Source organism: Onychostoma macrolepis, chromosome 21 (assembly GCF_012432095.1).
Source record: "Onychostoma macrolepis isolate SWU-2019 chromosome 21, ASM1243209v1, whole genome shotgun sequence".
In the NCBI taxonomy this organism is placed as follows: Eukaryota; Metazoa; Chordata; class Actinopteri; order Cypriniformes; family Cyprinidae; genus Onychostoma; species Onychostoma macrolepis.
This window is the reverse complement of record NC_081175.1, coordinates 11,200,433-11,222,351: the sequence shown is the minus strand read 5'-3', so window position 1 is coordinate 11,222,351 and position 21,919 is coordinate 11,200,433. Positions and strand designations below refer to the sequence as shown.

The window sequence follows — 21,919 nt, the reverse complement described above, 5'->3', positions numbered from 1 at the left end:
TAAATAGAAGACTATGTCAAAGCCCTTAATAAGGGCTTTAATACATTTCAGAAATGTGTTATGATATCACTTGTATGAATTTTAATTAAACAATGAAAACATGCTCATCAGAGTATATTCATGCCATTGTGATTTTAAATAAATGGATAGATGTGGACCCAAAAATATCATACCATTGACCCCTTAACTCTGTAGGTGACCTACAGTGGCCAAATATATCTGGTAAAAAGCTAAGAGAAGCCATATTAGTCCATCATCTACTCACATACATACTGTACAAAGGCACCAGCCTTTGTAAGTACCACCACTTGGGTCCATTGAATAATTCCACCACCCAAAGTGCTCTCTATTGGTTTGGAAATTGGACAGCTCTCATATATCCCACACGTATTCATGAAACGATCCTGCATTCTAGTTATAGACCATGGTAGAAGTGAAGTGCCAGCATTAGAAGCTGTTAGCTCGTATTGTCCAAACTTAGACTCTAGGCGCAGGATTGGTATCTGCCTGTTCCTCTGGAGGTTCATGGGCACTGGTCAGAGAGCAGCTTTACTGAAGTGGCTCAGAGTCAGGATGGGATTTAGGTGAGGAGAACTGCTCATAGGTCAGCATGAAAGGATAGGTTCTGTAGTAGGTTTTTGCCCAGCAGGAACAGGAAGCTGACCCATATGGGAGAGGATGGAGAGCAGCAGGCCAAGCTTGGCTATGTGAAACCTAGCAGGCACAGGGCAACAATGTGGCAGCTTGAAGCTTCACAGGAGCATTGGACATCTAATGGTCAGTTATGCCCTTACGATTGCCACCTGAACAAGACATGATCCTTTGGATAATGTTTAGTGACTGGGCTTTAAAAGCTACTACACCACTTGGTGTTTTCTGTAGACTAAGTCGGGGGTTTTCAAACTTTTAGGTACCAGAGAGCCCCACATATGACGATGATCACTTTGTGAGGGACCCCTACTAAAATGTAAAAGACAGCTAAATATTTCTATTTATTAAGACACATTATACATGATTAATTAGATTTTATATTGTTACTGAAGGTAGTAAATCAATAACATTTTCTGGAAAATACTGAATTTGTACAGTATAAAGTACAGTGCATGCATTTTTTCCTACCCACTATAATTTTAGATGCATAAACACAAAATAAACAAGAAATATTTTAAATTCAATATTTTTTGTATAATACAAATATTGCTCCATAGTTTTATGCTAAATGTTAGGATAGACCTTATTTAGTTAAATTCAAATTATATATGTTGCATTATTTAAATTTGTTCATGTTTCAGTCTGTATGATTCAGACTACTTGCACACATTTTACACACAATCATGAATATTTTCTTCGTATAAGATAACTTCTTCAAATAGGTAGGCTACGGTGTGCATACTAAACTAGACAAATCATCTGTAGCCCATATATGTGTTAAAATGAAAACAATATAAAGTCAAATATATCATCCAAGTAGGAATTAAATGAAAAACAATCGTAATATTTGACTAATGTGAGTTAAGCTATCCCTCACTCTCTCCTTCATGAACATTCCCGGCCACATCCCACCCCTCCCTTCCAATCAGAGCTGCAAGCATCTGCTTTGTGTGGAGTAAAGAGCAGGCACAGCTCCGCTCTGTCTCTCCACAACTACACTCTTTTGTTCCAGGAATTCTCTCCGCTCTTCTGCCTTTTCATTCATGTAGCCTAACTTTCTGAACGTTTATCACCAAAACGAAGCAAAATAAAAGAAACAGAGATGATTGCGAGTGGCGTGTAGAACTGTCAACAGAACGCTGTTGCTGTGGGGAGATTCAATATATCGTTAAGTGTCTGAGATTGACTATCAAACCTGCGAAGTTTTAGGATCCGTTTTACCTGTTAAGGATTTCTGACTGACTTCACAGCCGGTAGCGGCGGCGTTACGAAAACCCGGGGAGAGATGTACCACCCGGGCATACACAGGGCGAAAGCGCTCCACCATGATCCAGGTAAGAAAGCCGAGTCACTCCTTCACAGACATTAGCGCGCGAACTGTCGGCAAATACCGGCTCGTGAGATGCGCGCGAAAGTGCCACCGGCAAAGCGCGCGCGACCATGTGAGACGAACGCGGACTTTCTCTGTCACAGGCAAATCGATATAGCCTATTTCTCTGCAAAGAACATGTATTTCACGTATATTTCTATATTCGGATATATTTCGCGACTAAATAACCGACTAAAAGCAAACACACACCTGACGGAAGCGGTTTCCGCATACCGTTAAACAAACTCGAGTTAACTAGAAGGCTGTATTGTGCTTAAATTCAACATTTAGTTAGTTGTTTCGTTTATTTATTTTATTTTATTATATTTTTGGTGAAGACAATATCCATTAATCATCATTATCTTTTTCATTAGTTAGGCCTACAGACACTGACCAGATTTATGGCACAAAAAGTATTTTATTGGTATATTGAGACTTGGTTTATGTTGTTAACTGTTTTTATTCAAAAGAAGACAAGAATAGTTCACCCACCAAATATTTTTTTTAATTACCCTCATGTCATCCTCATATTATTTTCATTATTTTGTGAAACACAACATGAGATTTAGGCAGAATATTTGAGCTACTCTCCTCTGTACAGTGAAAGTGTATTTGATAGGCCTACTGTAAATTATACAGTGAACAATGACCTGTTGAACTTGTATGGGTTCCCTTATGGCTGAAAAGATCACCATCCACTTACTGTTAATCAAAAACAGAAGGTCTGACATTTGACGTAAGAAATGCCTAAGACGCAGAATAAAAAACAAGGCTAGTGGAAAAAAGTTATTAGTAAAAAAAGTTATAAAGCTTTTGCTTTAAGACAATGAAGTGAATGATTTGAGTAGGCTGTAGCCTACTTATGCCTAATTACCATGACTAAATTCCCAACTGTGTTTTATTTTCATTCTGTCTTTGTTTTATCAGCATTAGTATGATTCATCCACATGCTGTGAACAGTGGCCAAGAAACAATATAGTTAATAATGTGTCACATTGAGCCATTTTAAACTTTCATTTTGATTAATGCTTGGGAGATGGGAAGAATGAGCTTTTCACAGTGTTTTATATGCAACTAACATTACAAAGTGCAGTTACATTTTTATCTGAACTATAGTGCACATTGATTATAAACGCTTACAGAGCAAAACCCAATGGCTGTGAGATGGATTCACTCATATTTAGCGGTATGATGGAGAGGCCACACACAGAGAAGACGGCTGGATAAATTGCCCAGAGGTCCAAACTGAAATTAAATGGTCTCCGCTAAGACAAGTCCAGCAGACGCTCTGGCCAGCGTATGTGTGTGTGTGTGCACGTGTGTGGTAAAAGCATGCTGTCTTCTGCAGAGAATGAGATCCTTCTTCTTCATCTCTGTACGAGAGCGTAGCTGTGCACTTCGGGGAGCCGGGGAGAGAACGTGAGCGAGAGCGGCATATCTCTGCTTTTACGAGCTTCTTAAAATTAGACTGGCATGAAGCAATTTACTCAGCCCAGGCCTCTTAGCCCACAGATGCAGGAGACAGAGAGAGAAGAGGGGGTGATTGAAAAGCCTCCTGTCCAGAATGTGTGATCAATGGCAGGCAGTTCCACCCTCCCCTTCACCGCCTGTCTCTATCAATTCAGAGCTCAGTGGGCAATCACCCCTCGACTTCACCTCCATCCACCTCTGTCTCGGACAGAAAGACACTGCGGCGTTCAAAGACCTGATCCTGCCTCATTCACACACCCCTGCTAGAGAAGACCATGGCTATAGCATCAGTGTTCCTGTTTTACAGCGTGTATTCACAAAGCAACACGAGCAGCTGCGCTTTAAACACATGGTGGGGTAAGATATGTAGAGTTTGAGGGGAAAAACAAATCCTATATCAGTAAATCTTTGAAAAAAAAAAAGCCCCAGAAGTGGATGTGGAGCGGCAAGCTGCTTGCCTGTTTTCGACAGTCTCCTTAAGCTCTTTTGAGCCATTGCTGTCTAATTAGCAATACTTTTGCATTGGTTCTTGAGCTAGAAGAACCCAGTTTTTAAACTGAAAAATATGGAATCCATTAACCTTGCAGGCAAGGGCCACTTGCTGGCATCTCATTAGAGGCGAGGGAAATTGAGCAACACAGGAAAATCTATTATTGTTTTAATAAGCCAACAGTTTGTTAATTTACAGGGTCTTAAGTGTAACTGCAATTTTTCATCAATATCAACTTAATGGAATAGGCACATTGGGAGCAGCTTAAAGTGTTTTGGATAGCTGCAATAAACACCGCACTGATAGAAACGTATATACACAGCTCGAGCTAAAACCCTGACGTTTTGAGCAGATTTCTACTGCGCCAGTGGACACGTAGGATACAGCTTGTTTTTGAGTGCCAGGTGATGTTTCTTCAGTTCTCTTTTTTGTGGGCCGTCGCCCCCCCACAGATATGAAAAATAAGACTGCTTCAGCCTCGCTCATTAACAGTAATTGGCGTTACTGATAGGTATGGATAAACCGATGGAAATTTAGTTATTTATATTTTGAAGCCAATAACCAATATATTGGCTGATATTAGATATAAATCTATGCGCTTCAGTTGACACCAAGTACGTTTCAAAACAGGTTATATTGCAGAAAATGCATTATTATTTATTTACTGTCATTTATTGGCTTTTATACAGTATATTGACCAATACAGGTTATGACCACTGACACGTTGTGCATCCCTATCGATAGCCTCATGGACTAATTTAAATACATTTAATTGGCCACTGCATTTATGCAGTGGATGTGTCTTGCTCAATGCTATAACTTGGCAGCCGTAATCGTGTTCTTCTTTCGATTAATTGTGCAGCTCTAATATTTTTATTATTATTACTTTTAATTAAAGCAGCAGACCACAGTGTGTATGTGTGTGCATTGATGTGCTCACCTGCACCTCTGCTGCTCTCAGTGGGAAATGAGTGCCAAGTTCATCAGTCCCATGGCTGGCCTTAATTAACACACAGATTAAGGGCTCACTGCAGCATCTCCATTGATTTATTTGATCGGTCATTTGGCAAACCCTCAAATTAATCTGGAACAGTGGAATATCTAATAGATTATTTAGGGTTTATTGATGAGTTTTTGACCTGACTCGATGCTTTTTTAACACTGTAACACTTTAAGTTTTCCTTCATTATCAGATATCGATTCGATGCTTGTTAGACTCCGAGAAATATGATGAGAAGTCTTGAGGTGACAGTAGTGATTCAGAAAGGGAAGGTGGATACGTGGAGCTGTTGTGTGAGAGCAGGCTGAGCTATAAAGAGTGTGTGAATCCATGGTGCTCTGAGCACTTAATGTGTTAAACTCGCACATTACGGCCACTGTTGCGGGGTCAGACTGGAGAGAGGGTCAGAGACAGTAAGACGAGAGAGAAGAAAATGATAAGGGCTGGAGAGTTGTTATGTTCTGATGAACTGATGTTGTGTTTGTGTGTGTGCGCTCACGTCCTTGTAGAGTCTTAGATGGAGATGTAGAAGAGCGTTACATGGCTGCCATTCCTCTGGGACCTTGAAGGGCACAGCTGCAGTGTCATATGAAACATGGTCCAGTCTGCCCTGTATGATCAGTCTCTGCCACCCATGTTGTCTTTCTGTGTAGTGTGAAGGGCTAGGAGATTCTCTGAGCTCACTTTTTTACATTTTGGTCAGTTGACAAGTGAATTTCTGCTAAAACCTCTTCTGTCATCTTGTCTCTTTTCTTCTTGTTCTTGTTTCACCATTTTTCTTCTCATTTTGTCTTATTTTCTTTTTCTGTTTTTATTTTCTTTAGAGAAAAGAATTTGTTGTGCTTGGTGTCATGTTTTTTTTTTTTCCCACAGTTTATTACTTTCTACTCTTTTTGTTTTCTATTTTTTTTTCTCATTTTGTATTATTTATTTTCCTCTTCTGTTCTCATTTTGTCTCCTTTTTTTCTTGTCTTTTATTTTGTTGTCCTGTCTTTTTTTCGTTGTTGTATCATCTCTTCTGCATTTTACTTCTCTTCTTGTATTGTCTCATCACATCTCATCCCTTTCTTTTATTTCCATGTTAATCACTTACGCATTTTCTTCTTGCCCATTAGCACCTCTCAATCACACAGGTGAGAGCAGAGGTGAAAATTATATACGATCATGTCTGTGCATGTTCTTTTCTTCTGGATTTGCCCGAGCACACCATCATATGAGCATGAATGTAAAGTACTGTTTATGGATGAACAAATATTACCATGTGCAGTTTAATATCTGAAGTAAATATCACTGTAAGGGCAGGTGGACGCCAGTGATAGTGAGATATTATATTCCACAAAGGCTCAGGGCAGCACAACAAACAACACGGATCAAGGAGAACATTAATTTGCAGATTTTCCATCCAGCTTTCTCTGACTCTGGCACTGAACGATCACTGCGAAGAAGAGAGGATTCAGTGGCTGAATGATATTTTGTGTAGTTTTAGTGGTACCATCTTGTTTTGTAAGACAGAGATAAAGTGGGGCTTGATCCTGTGGTGAGAGCTCTGGCCCACTGATGGCAATGACAAATAAGCAGCGCTAAACTTCGTTGGGGGGGTGAGGGTCGGGGGAGAGACGAATGCCCTCCTCATCCATCACTGACCTACTCACACACACAAACAAGCATTCTCTCTCTCGTTCTCTCTCTCTCTCTCACACACACACACACACACACATACGCGCGAGCACACACATAGAAACACTCGGGATTCTTGAACAAAACAGCCACGTCACCTTTGGGAGAAAAGTTGTTTACATCGCTTCTGTCTCTGTCTCGTTCGTTTGTCACAGTGATGGAGATTGACATTTGACCTTCATCAGGCTCCTCTGTGCTCTTCTTTTAGCACAGAATGGAGTTCGTTCGTGCATATGACTCAAATGATGTTTATATAAAGCATGTGTCTGGGTGTATCAATCTCATACTGTATTTTGGGGTCAATACGATTTTTTGAAAGAAATTAATACGATATATACATGTCAGGAGTGTCATAATTGACAAGAGGTTCAAAAAAGCAAATTAATGCTTTTATTCCATTTTATTTGTTTAATTAATGCATTTATTTAATTGACCGTGACAGTAAAGACATGTTATGGATCATGGATCACAAAAATATTGATAATAATAAGAAATGTTTATTAAGCAACAAATCAGCATATTCAAATCATTTCTGAAGGATCATGTGACACTGAACACTGGAGTAATAGCTGCTGAAAAATTGAAAAAATGTCCTGACCACAAACTTGTTTGTATAATACATAAATCATAGAAACTTGATAAGAACACTCTGGTAGATAATACCCATGCGCCACATCTACATTTTGTCACTCCATTTCTACTTGTCTAGAAGTGACGTGGTTTGTTGATGAAAGGTGCATGTGGTTTGGATTTCAAACAGATCAATGAAGAGAAAGTGAGAAGTGAGACAGAGAGAGGGAGGAGTGAATCTTATGATATCTGTCATTATGTCGGATGACAGCTCGTGTCTGGGGTTTAGAGTCAAACCGTGTTGCATTTTCTCTTCTTCCCACGTAGGAAAAGAGCCCAGAGCGTCTGCTTTCACGCAGACTTCAGAGCATCAGTGCCGGGGTGTCATTTCGCAGGAAAATCTGCCTGTGTCTGATAGTTAGAAGTGTAGACTTGTGGGTCTGTGGGACTGCAGAAGCATTTCTCTTTGTGTCACACTGCGTTCTGTCTGCACACGACGCTAACTGGGCATCAAAAATAGAACATTACACAAGGTGATGTCTATGGGTGCGTTCCAATTACTCAGCCCTGCTTAGAGGGTGTTCGGCCATCTTAAGTGAGACTCCAGATCGCACAGAGCAAATAAATCACTTCAGAAGGTGGAGAGGAACATTAACATTCCTTCCAGTCCTTGCGCATCACAAAAGAACTTAGACTTAAATACTAAATAATAGGGGTTTTGCAAATCCCAAATATACTCAAATTATGAGTACTAGATTTTTGGAATCAGATTACGTAATCCAGAGTCCATGTAATCCGTTATATGAATACCTGACAGATCTGAAAATACTGACCATTTTTGCCTCCGAAACAAGATTTAATTTCATAATGTTCATGAAACATGCAGATGGTTGCTCTCAGCACAACAAATATCAGATGAAGTGAGTTTTTATCCACTTTTAACCTTTTGCAGCAATTACAGCAGCACATCTCTCTGGCATAGTGTCAATATAACTTCAACACTAATGCTATCCCATGCCTTCTGCAACTCAAGCCAAAGGCTTTCCTTTGAATGTACAATAGATCTGTCCAGTTTATTTTCCAACTCGCCCCAAATTTGCTTAATGGGGTTTGAGGGGGGCAGTACATCATTTTCAATGTCCCAGCAGATTGCTTCAGTCACAGGTAGTTCCGGCAATAGTTCGTTTTATGGGTATTGTATTTGGCCAATTCAACAAAAACAACTGAAACCTCTTATTATAATACTTAAATATGCCAAGTTTTCTAACAATTTTGGCCACCACTGTATATGCACTACCTTTCAAAAATTAGGGGTTGGTAAGACTTTTTAAAAATTTTTGATTCACTTGATCAAAAAAAACAGTTAAATCAATGCTATTTTGAATGTATATAATATAATATGTGACCCATGGACCACAAAACCAGTCTTAAGGGTCAATTTATTTTTAAATTAACATTTCTACATAATCTGAATGCTGAATAAATAAGCTTTCCATTGATAGGACGATATTTGGCCGAGATACAACATTCTGAAAATCTGCAATCTGAAGGTGCAAAAAAAAATCGAAATATTGAGAAAATTGCCTTTAAAGTTGTCCAAATGAAGTTCTTAGCAATGCATATTACTAATCAAAAATTAAGTTTTTATATATTTACAGTAGGAAATTTACAAAATATCTTAATGCTACAAATATACCAGTGCTACTTATGACTAGGTCCAGGGTCACATATAATATAGCTAATATAATATAATATAACATATCATAATATAATATAGTATAATGTGTTGCAGGAAATTCCATAAAAATACGTTTTGTTAAGTGACGTGAAATTCATAAGTGTGTAGTGAGCAGTGAACACTATGTAGTGACCCTGCTTACGAGTCATTGCTTATAAATGACATCATTCATCTGTCCAGTTCTCTTTTGCCTTGTGATGCTATAATGGACTTTAGCAGTAATGTAAGGGTTAAGAAAAGCAGCCTGAACACATGTCAGTCAAAATGACGGATGATGGATGAGCGGCGCATAGGCTGTCATTCATGTCGCTGGATAATTGTTCCTGTCATTAACTTAATGATTACTGACACGCTTCCACGCCTCCAACAGGTGCGCTGTCAACACACGCACACACATGCACAAATACATCCATCTTAACACGTCCATGATATCACAGATTTAAATGTTATCCTTGCCTTTTCATTTCATAGGCTGTTGCTTAGACGAGATGGCAGTTCCTGCCAGAGGCTTGTGGTGATGGGGGCACGTTCTGTCACGTTTCCATGCCAACAGGGTACCGGATCTCATTAGCTGAAATGTGGGGGGTTTCTCTTAATTATGATTGAACCCTTCCTTTCCCTGTGGTCTTCGTGATACGGCTCCGCTTTATCATTCTCTGTATGTCTCTGTGGTCTTTACGGAGACGCTACACTTTGTTGATAAAGCAGATGGCTTTGTCCTGGTAAATACCTAAACATCCGAGTCGTCCCGAGAAACCGAGCAGTAGGCATGCAGTTTGTGCCCCTTTGTTAGCGGGCACCCCGCAGCGGCGAACACGCTGCCCACGTCGCCCCCTGCCCGGGTCCAGGAACAGACGCACACAGGGGTCCTGGCCACCGCTTTCTTCTCTCCCCGTCTCTGAAGTGCATTTAGAACCGCTTAGCCCTGGGGGAAGCATGTGACACAATCACTGTAATCTGCATTTGACACCCAGGAAAGGGTGGATTGTGCCACACATACACAATCATTTTTGAGATTTGGGATCTGTGGGATCGCTCGGCCTGCTTTTAATGGTGACTTTTTGAAATATGAAAAGATTTTAATATTCCAGTTCCTCTAGCCTTTAGTGTGTGCGGTTTAACTGGCGGTATTGATCCTCACTAACAGCATGAATGGAGTTTAATTACCTGAGCTGCTTTGTCTGCCCCGTTTTTCCCTAACTGCCCTCACGGGAATACAGCTGTATGTACTCCAGCCCGTCTGTCTCTTTGTATATGTCTTTATGGGTTTCTGCCAGCGTAGGCTGGGCTCTCCAAATGCTCGCAGTGTACTACTAATTGATCCAGCCACTCATTTGTGCACCTTCTGGTGGCTCTGATTTCAGAACATATGTATGAAAACTGATGTAATGTACATAAAGAGACATGTGAGACCTCTTTTGGGTTCTGAAACATAATATAGTATGATGTGAGGCTGAGTCACATGCTTATCCCTGACTCAGAGGCCCTGCTCTGATTAAAAATGCACACTTGTAATTGCAGCACATATCCTGTTTACTGCCTCTCCACGCAGGAGTTAGTAGAGGGCCTGATGTTTGATATTATGGCCAGTTAATGCCTGACCAGCAGTGTTATTTCTGGTGCCTAAGAGTGGTAACGAATTAGATGAGTACACATCGCTATAAACATTTTACAATGTAATATGACTTTATTAATTTGGCATACTGCCCTTATGGCGTACTCTGAAAAAAAGGTTTTTGAAAGTTTTTGCACATTTTCTAGTAAATTTCACACAGGGAATTAAGTACAATTCACGTAAGTAAAATGAACAAGCTCACAAGCTCTACTCTTGAGCACAGTAATAACCACAAAACTTTTAACAACAGAAACTAAATGTTCAATGTAAATAAATGATAAACACTAACAGGTCTTTCCTGTTATTCAAAAATGCATAAAATAACACTTCATTTTGTGGGCCACAATAGTATTTGAATAAAAATGTATGTGTATTATTTGTTATTATTGTGGAAAACAAAAAAATTGTCCATATCAAAAAAGTCCAGAAATACCATTAAAAGTACCATAAAATTATTCCAAATGACTTTTGCGCTATGGCCCAAATAATTTGGTAGCTTTATTTGAAAAAGACACTGAAATTTAGGTAATTAAGGCAGTTGCTTTTATGGTCTTTTTGACATTTTTGAAGCTTACCAGCTATGGTCATTGACATTGACATGACATTGAACTGTGTAAAGACTCTTCAAAATGTCTTCTTCTGTGTTCCACAGAAAAGTGAAGGGTAGAATTTCATTTTCTCAAATAAAATTTCATTTTTGATTAGCATTAAAGAGTTCACCCAAAACTAAAAATTCTGTCATCAATTATCCACCCTCATGTTGTTCCAAACCCTTAAGATTTTCATTCATCTTCAAACATAAATGAAGCTTTTTTCAATGAAACCTGAAAGATTTATGTCCCTCCTTTGAAAGTCAATTTCACTAAAAAATTTTGATGCTTCAAAAAATGCTTCATAAAAACATTGTATGTTTTTGTTTCGTCAGAAGACCTGGATTAAACTGCTTGATTCATATTGTTTTAGTGGAATGGAGTTGCAATAAATCTCTTAAGATTCCATTAAAATATCTTAATTTGTTTTTTCAAAGTTGAACAAAAGTCATTTAAAGCCTTGGAATGACATGAATAAATGATGACAGAATTTTCATTTCTGAGTGAACTATTCCTTTAAGGCATTACTGTATGTCCACATCATATTTAGTGGGGACAATAAATTATTGTATTGGACATAACATGCTAATTGAAACCCAACAACATAGCAACACTGATAGCACAAAGGATATTGTGCATCGCTTTAGACTGCCAAGATAAACAAGTACATCCTCCTTGTTGTCTCTGCTTGATATTTGGTGTTTGTAGAAGAGGTGTAGGGTGAAGATTCGAGAGATTGTAAAGTGTGTTTTCCTTTGGTCGTAGTTTGTGTGTTGTTGTGCACAAAGATGGTGTGATATTGATTTCTCTAGCTGAGTCCATGGCAAATTTAGATAAGTTAGGTCTTGCTTCTGCACAGGACGCCGATAAGATCTGAGCTGGAGACTGAAGACCCAGACTGTGGTTTGTAGCTGACTGCAAATGTTAGTACTTATTGGCTTTTACGGTGTGGTGCCATTAAACTGCAACAAGTTGTTTTTGAGATTATGTGTGTGTGTGTGTGTGTGTGTGTGTGTGTGTGCCTACTATATCTTAATCCTTGCTGTGATTCACTAATTCATGTCATGCAGAGCTCTACAGACTACAGAATGCAGTGCATAGAGCCGATTTGGGTTAAAACCACATAATGACTAAAGTAATGTTATGGTTAGTGTAATGTATGAAACATAAAAAGACTATACTGTGCCAGCTTTCAACAAAACAAATGTCGGCTTAAAGGGATAATTCACCTACACATGAAAAAAAAAAAATCTGTCATCATTTACTCAATCTTATGTTCTTCCAATCTTGTATAACTTACTTTCTTTTGTGGAACGTAAAAGTTTTTTTTTTTTTTTTCTCAAATAAAATGAAAGTCAGTACAGTCCCCTTCAACATTCATTGTTGACAAAAAAAAAATCTTCTTTTGTGTTCTTCAGAAAAAATAAAGTCATATGTTTGGAACAATATGATAACATCCATCAAATGTCCACCATGAAAATGTTTCATTACTTGTTTTTGGAGTCTCAGATACTTCAGATATAAAGCATATAAAACATATAAATGTCAAGATTGTAATAGATTACATTAAGTAATTTTTTTTTTTTTTTTACTTATAATTATGTTTTATTATATTTTTCTACACTTTATCCCAAAAATGATCTATTAGATGAAAAATAATTTCTGGATAAAAGGTGCATGCCTACTTTGTGACAAAACAAAGAATTTAGCTTTAATATCTCTAATCTGATATTCATTGTGTAAGTGGAACTTAAAATTATTAGGTCGTTAGTTCAAATTTAAAATTTTTCACTTTCAAAATATCCATCTGTCTATCCATCCATTAATCCATCCATCCGCGTTCACCCACCCATCCACCCATCCACGTCCGTCCGTCCATCCATCCATCCATTCACATTCATCCATTCATTCATGTTCATCTATTTGTGCTCATCCATCCATCCATCCATGTTCATGCATGCATCCATCATTTATCTATCCATCCATCCACCCACCATACATTAGTGTTCATCCATTCATGTTCATCCATCCATCCATCCATCCATCCATGTGTTCATCCATTCATGTTCATCCATCCATCCCTCCATTCACGTTCATCTATCCATTCTTGTCCGTCCATCCATCCATATATTAATTCATGTTCATCTATTTGTGCTCATCCATCCATCCATCCGTCCATGTTCATGCATCCATCCACATCTATGTTCATGTTCGTGTTCATCCATCTATCCATTCACCTATCCATTCATGTTTATTCATCCATCCATCTATCCACTCAGACCCTTGTCCTGTCTAGGGCTGTGGAGATGCTGGAGCCTATCCCAGTGTCTCAGGCCGTAAGCAGGGAAACTCCCTGGATGGCCAGTCCATCACAGAACCCCAATCATACACAGCATAAAGAGAATTTCAACTGAACATAATATTATGGTTAAAGAAACTAGCTTTCAATTTGTGTTCTAGCTTATTGCATGTGCTCCTGAGTGATATGGGTGATTCATTCAAAGACAGTCACTGGGATATTACATGGAGGACAAGAGAGGACGAATGCATGTGAGATTGGTTGAATCTCTGCGGTTTAGTGTGCATCCTTGTGGGAGAATTTTCTCTCAGCCCGTCAGCCGTCTCTTTGTTTACCCTTTTTCATTGCTGAAAACAATTGCTGATAATGTGTACGAATCATTCATGCCGTTGTTAGATGAATTCCAGCATTACTCCGATCTCAAATAACATTAGGTTTTCTTCACTCAACCTGAAAAATCACTCAATTCAAACAGCAAAACACAGTCATGATGACATCTCTCACTCACGATGTGCAATGTGAGCCTCCAATTCAGGAATCCTAATCCTATTTCTATTTGACAGTTATTGTCGTTTTGAGTAAAATCTCTCATTTCAGTGGCCTGTCATGGCGAGATTTATAATGGATCCTTCCGATGTTTGTTGATTGTCTAAGCTGATTTGATGCCCTGGAAGAGCAAAGTTTGCCATCTTCGGGAGAGGGGCCATTCATCTCTACTGAGCCGTAGGAAGCCATATTGTTTCAGCCACACCCAATTAGCTCTCAGTTTGAGTGAAGAAGGCTTGTTTCACAGTCTGCTGCCTCTGCCACACGCATAAGAGTCCTACACGCACACTCATGCATGACAACGAGACAGGAGGAGGAGCCGCTCCATCAAAGAGTACTTATCTGCCAGTTAGTACCCCCAGATTCCCAAAGCACAACCCACAGACTGATCCAAAAGATTAAAATAGAGTGTAAATAGCCAGAGTGATTTCACTTCGCAACTGTAGTGTTGTGTAGGGCCAAATATGTGATGATTGATGTGGGTTTTATTGAGTTTGATGGTTGTGAACTGTGCCCACTGTAGGCTGTTACTGAGCACATTAACTGAAGCTTGTCTTGAGGGAAGTGAGACTCAGTAACTGGGATATACTGTTCTCTGCTGGAATGACTAGAATATTTTGACAAAGCCTGTCAAAGTAATGTTAATTAAACGTGATTATTCATATAGGCTATATACTACCATCAGAGAGAATTGTTTTAGGAAATGATATGCTGTATTAAATTAAGTGAAATTAAGCGACAGCAAAATGTTCATTGATATTACAAAAAAAAAAAAAATACTTCAAATAAATACAGTTTTTTTTTTTTTTATGGTAAGAACAAAATCTGGGGTGTGGGGGACATATTTCCACATGTATCACCAAATCAGCATATTAGAATGGTTCCTGAAAGATCATGTGACTAGAGTAATGGCTGCTGAAAATAAAATAGTTATTTTAAATTGATATATTTCTTAATCTAATTGTTTTTAATGCATTTTTGCAAATGTTCAAAAGTAAATGAAGACATGACAAAATGAAGTGAGCATTAGAGACTTTTAAAAACATCAAAATTGTCAAAGCCCAAAGTTGGGTATTAAATGCCATTTAGGACAGATTCCTATGAATTTACAGATCACCTATTCAAATGGACCCAAGTTCAGTTCGAAAACCACTTTTTCAGATCGAGAAACTGAACAGACCGAATTTTGACGACAAACAGCTTAGAGATTGCACCTGAAACAAGTATGAAATTCATAATGGAAATAAAAGCAGTATACTCACTTCTAAAGCTACGTTTTTAATGTTTTTGTCACAAAAATGTAATGTCAGAAGTTCTATATGTATTGTGACTTTTCTCAGCAAATATTCCTGTATCTTAAATTTTATATTATATATAAAATGACACATTCTTATATTTCCAAAGTATTGCATGAGAAGATTCTCCACTATTCCCTGTAGTCTCCATCGATTTGCAGCCTGACCACTAACTTTACTATTGACGAGCATGTCATTGATGAGTTCAGCAATCTTCCCTTCTGGCAATCACTTTTTGCATCCTCCTCTTGATTAAACCCTCCTTTTTTCCTTGATGCAAACACTTTTCCAGCACAAACAGCGAGCGGCACGGAGCACTAAGGCTACCAAATAGATGGCAGGTGTAATTGGAATTCTCCTGTGAGGCAGAAGCAGGAAATGAATGTGACAGGATCAGAAGGCTGTGGTCTTCTGGAGCAATCTCAATTACAAACCAGTCCCACGGGGGAGGGAAAACTCCTAGATACTGATATGAAATGGTAAATAAAAGATTTATGAATATAAGTAGATGAATAAATGAAATAACACAAAAACTCTTTTGGAACAATCACTGCCATCTCATTCTGGGCCAAAGGTACGGCCCCCGTTGCTCCTGAGAAAAATACAGCAATTGTCCTCTTTTTGATTAAATGAAAAGGAAAGATTCAATCAGGCCCCATCTGTATTAGATGAACAATTGTGTTTCATGCAAATTACAGACACAAAGTCACAGGTCGGTCTGAAATATGAAAATAAGAGGGGTCTCTTAGCGCGCATTAGAAAGCCTCTCATTTGGAAGTGTTTGGTTTACCCCATTTCGCCACCTGGCTGAACCCTGAAATGAAGCATGATGGGAATATTCAAATGAGCCACAGCGAAGGTGAGCCGAGCCTGTCAGGCCAGAGCATTCTTTTGTCAAGTGCTTTGTATGCTGCTCGGCGCGAGAGAAAAAGGGGCCGATTCATTCCTTTGTTAAATAGCATAATAAAGCTTTCCATCAGGCTTATCGGTAAGAACGCGGTTTTGTTCACAATTGTGACTAAAACGAAAGATGAGTGAACTTAAAAGGCTTGTGGCCTAATTGTTTGCAGGGGGTTTTGGCTGGTGGAACGTGTCACGTTGAGAGCAGGGCGAGAAGATTTGTTTTGAGTGTCGGCGATGCTAATGTGCATGTTTGTCGCCCCATTGAACCGTTGAATTTGCATGCTAAACTTTGCATGCTAACTACGCCGAGCGACGGGCTCCTTCACATCTGTGAGTCTGAGTTGTAATCACCGCCTCTCCTAATACTCTTAAATCACGTCACGTTAAGTTACAGCCGCCACTTGGTATAGTGACAATAGCGACAACATAGAAATAGCGAGCTTACTTGCTACATCGCAGCGTGAATAGCCTCATGCTAATGAAACTTGATTACAAGAATATATTAAGAATAATGCGCTGTTTGTAAGATACTCTCAGAATGTCATGTGGATCCAAAGAGCATTTGAATCCCAATAGAGGACACTGTCTGTTAGTCTTCCAGTGCTAGATGTTCTTTCCGACGGATGCCATGGTTGAAGGAAGTGGGCTAGTCAGGTAGTCGGGGTAGCTGTCACCTTTGACGCCCACTGGATTTCCCTCTTTGAGACTGTCTGATGCATTGAGCTGCCAGGGGACACATCCCGTAATGACAATGTGTACCTGTGGAGAACAGTCCCGGTGTTGGCCACATTCAGACAAGGATGATGAGATAGTAATAGTATCTCACAATTACAACTTCATGTCTTGCAATATGACTTATTTCTTATTTTACAATTTATCTTCAATTTTTTTATTATTTACTTGTAGGTGGTTTTGGTAAGAAAATAAACAATAAGCATTTAGTCATTATAAAGATTTATATTGGTATATAAAAAATAACATATTTTCACTACATGATTGTTATGGCCAAATAATTACTAATAATGATATTATTGTATTATCTATAGACAGTTTCAATAAAAAAAGCTTAAATTAATTTAAAAATCTGTCAAATTCATGTTTAATTTGGTTTGATTTGTGGTGTTTTGGCCAATGGATCACACTTAAAATAAGGAGGCATTTACACAACAACAGCGTTTTGAAAATGCAAACGTTTGAAGATGGGTTTCAAGGTGCAGGTTTCTGAAAATGATACAATTATTGTCTCTGTGTAAAATGTGAAAGTCGTGTATAAGTATAACATTTTCAGTCTATAGGTATGTGCACAGACATCGCCAAATACTGGCCTGGCATGCATAATCAACCCGTTTTCACGGAAATTCATACATATAGGTGGCTAATTCACACAATTTCATATGTCCTCATTCTTGCATATTTTTCACAAATCGTACGTATTTTACAAGGTGGAACACCTAATTCCGCCCCTAAACCTACCCCTCACAGAAATCGTACAAAATCGCACGAGTGAGGTTGTACAAATTTGTATGAATTGGCCAACTCGTAAAATACTTACAAATTGGTTGTGAGATAGCGTTGGCATAATTACAGTGTTTTAGTCTTTTTGCGGACACTCCCTAAGATTGTAGAGAAGTGTAAAGACGTTACAGTGCAATACTGCCACCTACTATGCTGGAGTGTCAACCGGTGTAAAATGGTGCTGAATTATTTATGATATTATTGTATGTGTAGTGTTACCACAATATCCATATATATACACACACACACACATATACAATTTAGGGATGTGCGCTACGACTAATTTGACTGTCGTTTAAACTGAAGTTTTGTATCCAACTAATCTAAAAGCTAGAAACCCCCAAAAACTGGCAAAAGAAAAAAAAAACTGTGCGTGTATAACAGCCTACACTTGAAATACTTAATCTCAAAATAACTTAATTCAAAATAATCCCACACCTTGCTGGTTCTTCGCGTGGTCATTTGACAACTGACATGAAGAAAAGGCATGCGAGGTCTGAGGTAAAAATTTGGTTTCAGCCCAGATACGCTTTTAAAAATATTTATATATTTAAATATTTTGATATTTATTATTTTTCAAAAGTTTTATTTTAGCTTGTTGTTAAAATGTTTTAAATGTAACGTTAAAATTATGGTAATATTTTTCTCTCGTGTAATCGACTATTGATTTCAGTGTCGACTAGCAGGAGCTGCACCGTTTAGTCGACTAGACGACTAGACCCGCACATCCCTAATACAATTATATACACACACACATCGTTTTTCAATATATATCCTTATTGAGGCATGATAGTGAGTCACTACTGTTTATATGTGAGAAAGAGCATCCAGGGCATTCCACAGATTTTTTTTTGTGTGTGTGTGTGACATGACATATGGGTTTGGAACACCATAAATGAGAAGATTTTAAATAAATAAATTATGATTTTAAGTGAATTGCCCCCTTAAATGTTCAAATGTGTCATTTTAGAGTCCACTTTTGATTGATTCATAAGCCTCGTTGAAGCAGAGTCACCAAATCGCTTATACATCTGGCCACTGACTCGGCATGTTGTGATCGAATCTGACCCAGAAATTTCAAGTCTAATCCTAAAGGAACCTCTGGCAGCTTTCCTTTTTCTGAAATTCTCAGTAGGCCTTGTTTAGAATTTGTCCGTAAGGGGGTTTCATCTGTGCTGACTGACACAAACTGGCATTGAGCAGCTCCTCTTCACAGCCGGCCCCATAGCATCCCACTCTCCCTGCATGAAGAGTCTCTTCTAAACCGAAAAACATGGGTTTGAGCGCTAGCCACTGAAGTTATTTATAGTGGATATTTTTCTGCTTTTGATGTGACTCACAACAGTAAATCTGGTGAGACTAGGGCTTTCCACCCCCAGCTGCTCTCTGTGCTGTGAAGAATAGCCCTCAACTCCTTTTGGGAAGCTAGCAGTGTTTGTTTTCTCATCCCCTGCTACATTTTTATGTTTACAGAGGATAATCCAATACTGTATATTTCCCTCTGTTTTGGCTCTAGAATGGACAAGCGAGTTAGTGTCTGTCTGCTCTCAATTTTAAGTCAGCATATTTAGGTTGAAACATAGTATCAAACATTATTCTTTTGAAATATAAGACTTTGATTAGGTTTGGCACAATGCTGCTTCTCCAGTCCACCTACACTGCACAAAACTAAGCTGTACATAATCATAAAGATTCATTTAGAAATTGTTATGGTTATGACATCACAACCATGAGCACATTTAGCGGGAACTGTTCCAATGATTAACCAATAAAAACAATCTCCATTCATATACATATAAATAAAGGTCCTTTATTGGCTTCTATGGTTCCATTGAAAGACTTTAACATTCACAGAACCTTTTTATTTCACTAAAGGTTCTTTAGATTTTTTAAACGTTTTTCATACTAAGATAAAAGTTTTTTTTATAATAATTATTCACTGAAATGTTCCTTGTGGAACCAAAAATGGTTCTTCCATGGCATCACTGTGAAACCCACTTTTGGAACTTTATTTTCAAGAGTTTAGTCTTAAAGGTACAGTAAACAAAAAAGTCTGTTTAAATCTCAGTATCAGAGAAACAGTGGTAAGTTTCATAATTATTCAACATGTCCATGATGTTTTATTCAAGATATTAATTTTTTCCCTTAGTTATGCATGCTATAAGTCCCATAAAAGGTCACCTGTAAAAGGATGTTCTTGTACTCTCATTCATTTTAAAAATGTAAAATTTTGTCCAAACATTTGGAAGTGCAAATATTATCTAAATTATTGTGAGCTCACAAAAATTACTATAACAATAATTAAAATCCATTAGCAATTAGAGAAAAAAATATATATTTAAAAAAATTGAAGAATTAAAAAATTATCTTAGAACGCCATACTTTATGAAACTAATTAATTGTTTTTGGTGCAAAAATCCATTATAGACACTTTTTAAATAATGTAATGTAAAAAATGTATTGTTCTATATATTTTACCATTTGGATTTTAAATCTGCAGATTCTCAAACCATATCCATTATTGATAAAAGAGAGAACAGCATGCAGAAAGAGAAGTAGGTGAGAGAGAGAGAGAGAGTGAGAGCGAGGTGGAGGCCTCGCTGTAAGACACCGTTATTGTTCTATGTCTGCCTGGTGAACAGCACTTGTCAGAGGTGAGGTGATTTTCCACTGCAGCTTTTCTCCTCAGTATGTAAGCCTGGCGTGAGCAGAAAGTGATGCTGTGACTGAAACACTAATGAGGCAGCTCGGTCTCTCGCTTTCGCTCTCTCTTGTTCCCTTCCTTTTCCTCTTCCTTTCTCTCTCGCTTTCCCTCGCAGAGCAAATGAATTTCAGGAGTTAACATTATCTTGGCTTTTTCTGTAGCTCTGCCTCAGTAGAGAGCTTCTCTGCCGGGGTCCGCTGGGAGCAGTGTGTGGGGCGAGCTTGCTAGCCGATAACCTTGGCGAGGTGTTAGGGAGAGAGAGAGTGTGGCTCTGGAATCTCATTAGCCCCGGCGCCAGGCTGGCTTTAATTGCCGGGCACGTCCTCACAATGCCTGTCTGTGATGAGGCAGTGGGATAGAAGAGGGGAAAGAATAGGAGCGCGAGGAGGTCAGTGAACTGAAAGGAATGATACGGCTTTGAATGTAGGTGCAGCCGTCAGGGTGAGTAAATGGGTGCCAGATATTACAAGATAGAACCCTTGGCCATCACATTGGGACCTTCAATGATTAACTTGAATGTGAGGTCACAGACTTTACCCTAAAAATGGTCAAAATGCATGGATCCACTACGTATTTTAGGAGTATTCATTAATGACTGCTTTCAAATATCGTATTTGGCCTTCGTTCTTATTCATTGATAGCTTTCTTCTCATTTTGCAAGCAACATTTGTGAAAATCTGCGAGTAAAATGAATTTCTGTAGAAGGCTTTTCTAATTTGCATTTATTTAAAAGGTTGAAGAATGTACTTGAAACACAAAAAGGTCACCAGTGTGGTTAGCAAACATAAAAAGCATTAAGTATTATTAAAACATTGCCTTTAAACACAAATCATTTTTAAGGTAACACTTTATTTTAAGGTGTCCTTGTTACACATTACATACTTACTATTATGAATTATGCATAATGCATGCAATTACATACATGCAAGTAACCCTAAACCAAACCCTAATCCTTAACCCTGACCATATAATAAGTATTACTCAGTACTTAAATGTATAATTACACTGTAACAAGGACACCTTAAAATAAAGTGTAACCATTTTTAATATATTATTTAATTATATTAACATACAATGTATATAGTTAAATGAAATGTAAATATATGTTAGATATTTAATAGATTATTTGTAACAAGTAATTCAATTCACAAAGGAATTATATATTAGGAAGTAGAACAAAACATAAAAAATTCATGATAATGGCATAAAAAAAGATAATCATTAAAAAGTAATTTAACAAATCAATATTAGTCATCAAAGGCCATCTTGAAAATGTTCACTACTCTAGTTTTGAGAGCTCAAACTCCCCAATAGCCATCCTCAGACATGCTGGTTTTTCTTCAAAACTCCTCAAGGACCAATTGATAATTCCCACACTGCTCGGTAAGCCACCCCGTTCCCTTCAAATAGACCTAGAGCGGGCAGCACTGTCGCAGTGGTAACACCATCAAATAATCTCACTCTCTTTGATCTTGGGCTTTAAGCAT

The 21,919-nt window shown here is 38.2% G+C and overlaps 1 protein-coding gene across 7 annotated transcripts in view; it reads left to right on the top strand.

Annotated features, from left to right (window-relative positions):
* tenm2b (teneurin transmembrane protein 2b) overlaps positions 1-21,919 on the top strand; it is a 191,887-nt gene that overhangs the window by 55,940 nt on the left and 114,028 nt on the right. For 2 of the 7 annotated variants that reach the window (XM_058759081.1, XM_058759079.1), the window contains exon 1: positions 1,610-1,985. The exons of the other annotated variants lie outside the window; for them this stretch is intronic. In XM_058759081.1, the coding sequence (XP_058615064.1) occupies positions 1,937-1,985 (49 nt within the window). In that variant the 5' untranslated portion in view covers positions 1,610-1,936. Of the gene's footprint in view, positions 1-1,609; positions 1,986-21,919 lie in introns of those variants that run through there. 7 annotated transcript variants of the gene reach the window in all.